This window comes from Apteryx mantelli, chromosome 11, assembly GCF_036417845.1.
Source record: "Apteryx mantelli isolate bAptMan1 chromosome 11, bAptMan1.hap1, whole genome shotgun sequence".
NCBI lineage: Eukaryota > Metazoa > Chordata > Aves > Apterygiformes > Apterygidae > Apteryx > Apteryx mantelli.
This window is the reverse complement of record NC_089988.1, coordinates 16,351,491-16,358,017: the sequence shown is the minus strand read 5'-3', so window position 1 is coordinate 16,358,017 and position 6,527 is coordinate 16,351,491. Positions and strand designations below refer to the sequence as shown.

The window sequence follows — 6,527 nt, the reverse complement described above, 5'->3', positions numbered from 1 at the left end:
GAACGTATGGAGACATAATATGACCCAGGGCAGAGGCTGTGGGCCAGTGCCAGGGCAGAGCTGGGATCAGCAGGCATGAGAAGAGAAGACCTCCAGCAGCTCCTCTCACACCTGGGCAGGGAATGATGCACCTGGCAGTGCTCCTGCGAGAGGACAGTGACACAGGATGGGGGATACTGCGAGCTGCAGTGCTGGGCACTGACCATCTGTGCTGGGTCTGGGAGTCCTGGCAGGTGGTGCTGGTGCCTGTAGCCCTTGAGAAACCCCTGATCCTGCTAGCAGCAGCGAGTCCCTTCCATAACCATCGAGAGCTTCTGGAGTGTCGTGGCACCCATTTGCACCTCATCCCTCCACTGGCCCAGCCCTGATGCCCTGCACGTGGCCCCACGGTCCCACTGTGAAGGCACGGCACAGGACAGGGTGCGTTCTGGGGTGGGGAAATATTCCCCCAGCATGGTCCCCATGACAGCCCTTGATGCCCTGTCCCCCTCGGCCCTCCTGCCTGGCAGCCTCCCAGCAGTCCCCAACCCCTGCCCAGCTCTGTACCTGTTCGCCCCAGCGTTAGCAGAATGCCGTGCTCTATGGTCTGCTGAGGTCTGAGCCCACAGAGAGGCCAGGCAGGGCTGGACATTGCCTCCACACACATACTGAGGCCAGCAGCCAGACGGAGCTGGTCACATTCAAAGATCACCCCTCACCAGGACCATGGGGAATGGCCAGTGATGGAAATAGCTCTTACAAGAGGCTGGGTGTGTGAGGAGATTCCTGGGGCAGTTTCTCCTCTCTGCTCATGCAGCAACAAGCTGGGCTGCATCTTTGTTCTGACAGACCCTGTTTGAGTCCCGCCATGGGAGGAGGATGGTCTACAGGCCCAGTAAATGGCCCCAGGACTTCTGCATGCTCCCTGCCAGCCCTGCAGAGCACCCAGCAGAGGGCTCATCCTCCCAGGGATCACAGCTGGACATCCAGTCCTCCAGCTGGGCATGGAGCCTTGTCTGGCAGGATGACTTTTGGGGTAAGGATCAGCATGCAGGTTGGGCAAGATTGTCTCAAGGAAATGTGCTGGGGACATGGCAAAAGGGAGAGCAGCTTTGGAGAAAGAGGACAGCCTTCAGGCACTGCACCTGGAAGAACCTACTTCATTACAAAGACACTGTGAAGGAGTCAGCTCTGACCCAGTGTTAGACACAACTTTATATGGGCACCAGGTGAGACAGCACAGTCTCAGTGAAGGTGGAATGAATCCAAGCATTTCTGTAGCAACATGGTGATAAATAATAATAACAACAGTAATAGTAGTAATGATACAAACTAAGTGAACAAACAAAGCTCAGTCCTGGTACGGGACACAGGGGGAGTCATTTGTGGAGAGCAATGGCAATGCCACCACTGCTGAAAAATATCCATGAAATCACTTTCCTCAGGGCATCTTTGAGCTCCTTGTTCCTCATGCTGTAGATGAGAGGGTTCATTGTTGGAGGCACCACTGCATACAGAACAGTCACCACCATATCCAGAGCTGGGGAGGAGATGGAGGGGGGCTTCAGGTAGGCAAACATGACAGTGCTGACACACAGGGAGACCACAGCCAGGTGTGGGATGCACGTGGAAAAGGCTTTGCGCCGGCCCTGCTCAGAGGGAATCCTCAGCACAACAGTGAAGATCTGGACATAGGACAGCACAATGAGAACAAAGCACAAAAAAACTAAACAAAGACTAAACACAATGAGGCCAATTTCCCTGAGGTAGGAGTCTGAGCAGGAGAGCTTGAGGATCTGGGGGATTTCACAGAAGAACTGGTCCACTGTGTTGCCTTGGCAGAGTGGTATTGAAAAGGTGTTAGCAGTGTGCAGAACAGCATTGACAAAACTACTGGCCCAGGCAGCTGCTGCCATTTTGGCACAAGCTGTGCTGCCCATGATGCTCCCATAGTGCAGGGGTTTGCAGATGGCAACGTAGCGATCATAGGCCATGACTGTGAGAACAGAATATTCTCCTCCTAACAAGAAGACAAATAAAAATACTTGTGCAGCACATCCTGAGAAGGAAATGGCCCTGGTGTCCATCAGGGAATTGGCCATGGATTTGGGGACAGTTGTGGAGACAATGCCAAGGTCGAGGAGGGAGAGGTTGAGGAGGAAGAAGTACATGGGGGTATGGAGGCGGTGGTCACAGGCTACGGCTGTGATGAGGAGGCCGTTACCCAGGAGGGCAGCCAGGTAGATGCCCAGGAAGAGTGAGAAGTGCAACAGCTGCAGCTCCCGTGTGTCCGCAAATGCCAGGAGGAGGAACTCGTTGAGGGAGCTGCTGTTGGACATTTTGCTATCTCTGGGCATAGGGGTCTGTGCAAAGGAGAAAAGACATTGAGAAGTTAGCAGAGACTTTTCAAGCCAAGAAACCCCCAGATGTTGCAGTTCTCTGTTTGAGCTGGAGGATGATCACACTCATATTTTGTCCTAGAAAGAAACCAGTCCCTGCTGAGAGCACACAAGTCCACTTTCAAAGTGCACAGCTCCAAATTTCTCACCCTTTCTCCAGACACCTGACGGAGCTCTCCACACGACCCTTCTAGCCAAGGACACACAGGGCTCTTTTCAGATGCCCGCATACAGCTTCCCACCACCATCTCCATACTCTCAGCATCTCTGCACCTTCCTCATGGGGCGCTCAGATATCACAGAGCTGCTATGAGGCAGCAGTGCCTTTCCAGAGGGCAGGATACCACAGGGAAATGGTCAACGGACCATCAGGAGTGAAGATGTGTACGCCTTAACGAAGATTCAGCTCATTTCCCAGCCCCACAGATCGCATTTCCTGGAGCTCCACAGGTTAAAATGGGGCTGGGGCAACCTCATTCCCATGCAGACCCCTCTGTTCCACAACTTGCAGCATCGGTGTCTGAACTGCAGCTGAAAACCCCCAACCCGTGAAAGCCCAAGAGCAAGAACTGGAGCAGCATGCCCAGGAGGGGAAACAAGGAGCAACACCATGATCCTGCTGCCAAGGGAGGCAAGGAGAGAGACAGAGAGGCATTCTGGAAAGCCTTCACCTTACCCAGCTGGACATGCCACCTCGCAGACGGCAACATTGCAGGAGAGTCGCTCTCAGCTCCTTTGTCAGGCAGCATGAAATGAGCCCAGAGCAGGAGAGATGCCCCTCTCCTCTGTCGGAGGTCTGGCTGCAGAGGAGGTGGCTCATGCCCTGCAGTTCCCTCTCATTCCCCACCCATTCCTGCTGCCTGGAGCTGTCCCTGCTGGCAGCTCTTTCTCTGTCCCAACATCTTCTCCCGGTCAGTGCTCACAGACACCATCCCACATGCTGTGTGCTCAGTTCTGCCCTGCAGAAACCTCCTGGATCAGGGCACTGTCTAGGGGCATCTCTGTGCATGCACATCCTAAGGAGCAGGTCACAAAACTCCTATGAGGCCACAACGTGATGGTGATGTTGATGCTGTCTTTAGACTAAGGTGGGGATGAAGCAACTTTCTGAGGTTTCTCACTGACCTATTAATGTCTGAGAATGAAGGTTTAGGAGTCCCACTTCCTTCACAAAATAGAAAGCTTGTTCCTTCATTCTCCCTGCCAAATGTAGGAACCTGAAAGTGCAGACACCTGAAGGAAAGCTCCTTCCCTTTCAAGAAGCCCTTCTCTTGATCTCCTCCTGAAAAACCCCCTTGCACATATCCTGCGCTTCAGCTAGAGCTGTGAGCAGCCCTGACCCACGCAGCACCCTCTCAGCAGGAGAATGAACCTGCCCTGCGGGGGGTCGCTCCTCTCTCCCAGAGTTTCTCCCCGTAGTGATGTGGGGAGCTCCCCAGGCAGGCTGAGGGCTGACCATCGCTGGCAGCACAGTCACTGCCCCAGGCACACAGCACCCTGGGGTGCACAGACACTGCTCTGAATCACAGCCCTCCGCAGACCTGTGTGTGCTCCATGGCTTCACACCCTGCAGGCACCCCTGGCAGAATGGAGCTGCACGCCCTGTCCCTGTGATGTTGTGTCAAGGAACCCCTGCTCTGAGGCATCTCCTCATCTGCCTATGCACTGGAGGAGCTGGGAGAGTGATCCTTAAAAAGCCTATCAGTTATGGGATGGGACAGGTTCAGAAGACCCCTCCAGGAACCTCAGTAGCATTGCCCTGCAGCCAGAGACTTACCGTGCCAGGGGCTGTGAAGATTTCTCCCACAATGTGCTCTCCTCTCTCCTCCCACTCCACACTGTCTTGCACTTCTCACTGTCTTGTCTCCTCTCATGTCAGCAGCAGCAGGCAGTGCCCAGAGCCCTGCTGCTCTTTGCAGAGGAGCTGCTCCTGCACACAGCTGTCTCTGGGCAGTGCTGCCCGCTTGCCATAAACTCCCTCCATTCCTGGAGCCTGTCCCCATGCTGGAACAAAGGCCCAGCTGAGCTCATGAATTTCTGTCCCTTGTGCTCTCTCCTCCTGGGAAATGTTCACTCCAATAAACTAAAATAATCACTGATGGTCCCTCTCTAAGCACTAAAGGAAGACTCATTCCATCATTACAGATTGTTTCATCAGAGGATGGTTATTTGCAAGAGGTGGAAATGTCCCACTCTGGAAGCCCTGATTCCCATCTCTTAACTAGGCAGGACATGTAGAAAGGAGCAAGAATGGAGCTGATTGACACTTGGTTCAGGTGTTACATCAGATGAGTCAATGTGGGCACCTCATTCTGGTTTGGAAGTCCCTTGACTGGAGTGGGATTCAGCAAACTCCCATGAACTCCACAAAAACACAGCAGGTGGGATTCCCCTTCCCAAGCTGAAGTGAGCATAACATAGATGTCTGCATGGGAGCTCTTTGTCTAAACTCTGGTTATAATCACTGGCGATGGAGGGTGGGAGTTAGTTGCTCACACACAAATTTCTGATGAGATTGGAAGAGACAGAGGTGGTCCCAGGCATGTGCCCGTGTCTGCTTGCTCTCATGGAGCAACTGGGAGACCCACATCCTTCTAGAGCATGAGGTGGGGGCCAGGTAGAGAATTTCCTTGGCCATCTCAAATGACACTAGATGCCCACTACTGTTAGAGCACCCCTCACTATGGTGCTGAGACACATGGAGATGCCTACAGTGCAAACTGCTAATGTAATTCAGTGCAGACACTTGATGTAATGACATAGAAATAGGCTGGCGGGGCCATGCCAGATGCCTGGGTTTTTTAGCACAACCGCATGGATGGGACCTATGGGAAAACCATGCCCCTTTGGACTGGTTGCTGGCAAACAACCCAGGTTATCTCAGGCTTTCCTACCTGTGCCCAGACAACTGAATCCCACCACTGCCTTTAGGCAAAGTCCACCCCGACTGCATTCAAGCGTGCTGCATAAATGGGAGGCACATCACACCAAGGTCTCCGCCCTAGTCTCTGCACTCTCAAATCCTTCTTGCTCTTCTCTGACTGAACCTCTTCTCACCCCCCAAGATGATATGAACAAGACTGAGCTAATGATGTCCTCAGGGTGCCTGGATCACAGGCTGCCCAGTGCCAGGGACTTCTTCAGTGGCACCTTCTCCTGCCTGGAGATTGATTCACCTCTGTCATAGGCCCCAAGCTGCTACAAGCCCTTTCCTGCCATTCCTGTGTGGCCCAGCTCTGTTTCTCCCTGGCCTTGGGCACTGCAGGCTTTGCCCTCTCATTGGGAACCTCCTTTCACCATTACATTGCCACCTGCTATCTAGGCCAGCATGGCTCTGCTCTGAAGTGGGGCCATGGCACACACAATGCTCTTGGTAACATGTTTCACCACAACCAGTCTGCTCTCTGTGCCACAGCTGATGCTTTTCAGCCCTAATATATGCAAATGCATGCAGCCTGGGGTAGAGGCAGGAGCAGATGGAGATGTACAAGCTTTCACAGTTCTGAAACATCATTGGAATAATTGAGATGTGGTGGGATCATTGACATGACTGGAGGGCAATTCTTGTAGGGTACACTCTCTTCAGGAGAGACTGTCAGAGAAGATGAGGAGGGAGGATGCCTTTTGTGGGAAGGGGCAGCTCAGATGTGTGGTAAATGTCCTTTACCTAGACTTCAGCAAGGTGTTTGACACTGTCTCCCACAATATTCTTGCATGCATGTTAAAACGTTACAGTCTAGAAGAGCAGACAAGAGGATGGGTAAAAAGCTGCTTGGATGACCAGAGGCTCTGAGGGCAGTGGTGAATGGGTAGTGCTCTTCCCGGAGGGTGGGGGGAAGTGGAGCACCACAGGGTCTCTCCAGGAACTTGTCCTGTTTATCATCTGCATTAGTTACACTGAGGAAGCAACATTCATCATGCCTGTAGATGACCGCTAAGTGGAGGTGGGGGTGTGTGGGGGACAGTCATATGCTTGATGACTGCCGTTGCGAGGGACCTAGAGAGGCAGGAGGAATGGGCTGTCAGCAACCTCATGGAATTCAACAAGGACAAATGCCACGTCTTGCACCTGCAATAAACCAACACCCCACAGTGTCACAGGCTGGGGCCTGAGGGCCTGGGGAGCACTCTGTGGAAAAGGACGTAAGG

At 53.2% G+C, this 6,527-nt stretch overlaps 1 protein-coding gene across 1 annotated transcript; it reads right to left on the bottom strand.

Moving 5' to 3' along the window:
- Positions 1-1,358: 1,358 nt before the first annotated feature.
- On the bottom strand, positions 1,359-2,318 carry LOC136993126 (olfactory receptor 14J1-like). Its single transcript, XM_067303138.1, has one exon. It carries the CDS (start codon positions 2,316-2,318, stop codon positions 1,359-1,361), a length of 960 nt encoding a protein of 319 aa, XP_067159239.1.
- Between the last annotated feature and the right edge of the window lie 4,209 nt (positions 2,319-6,527).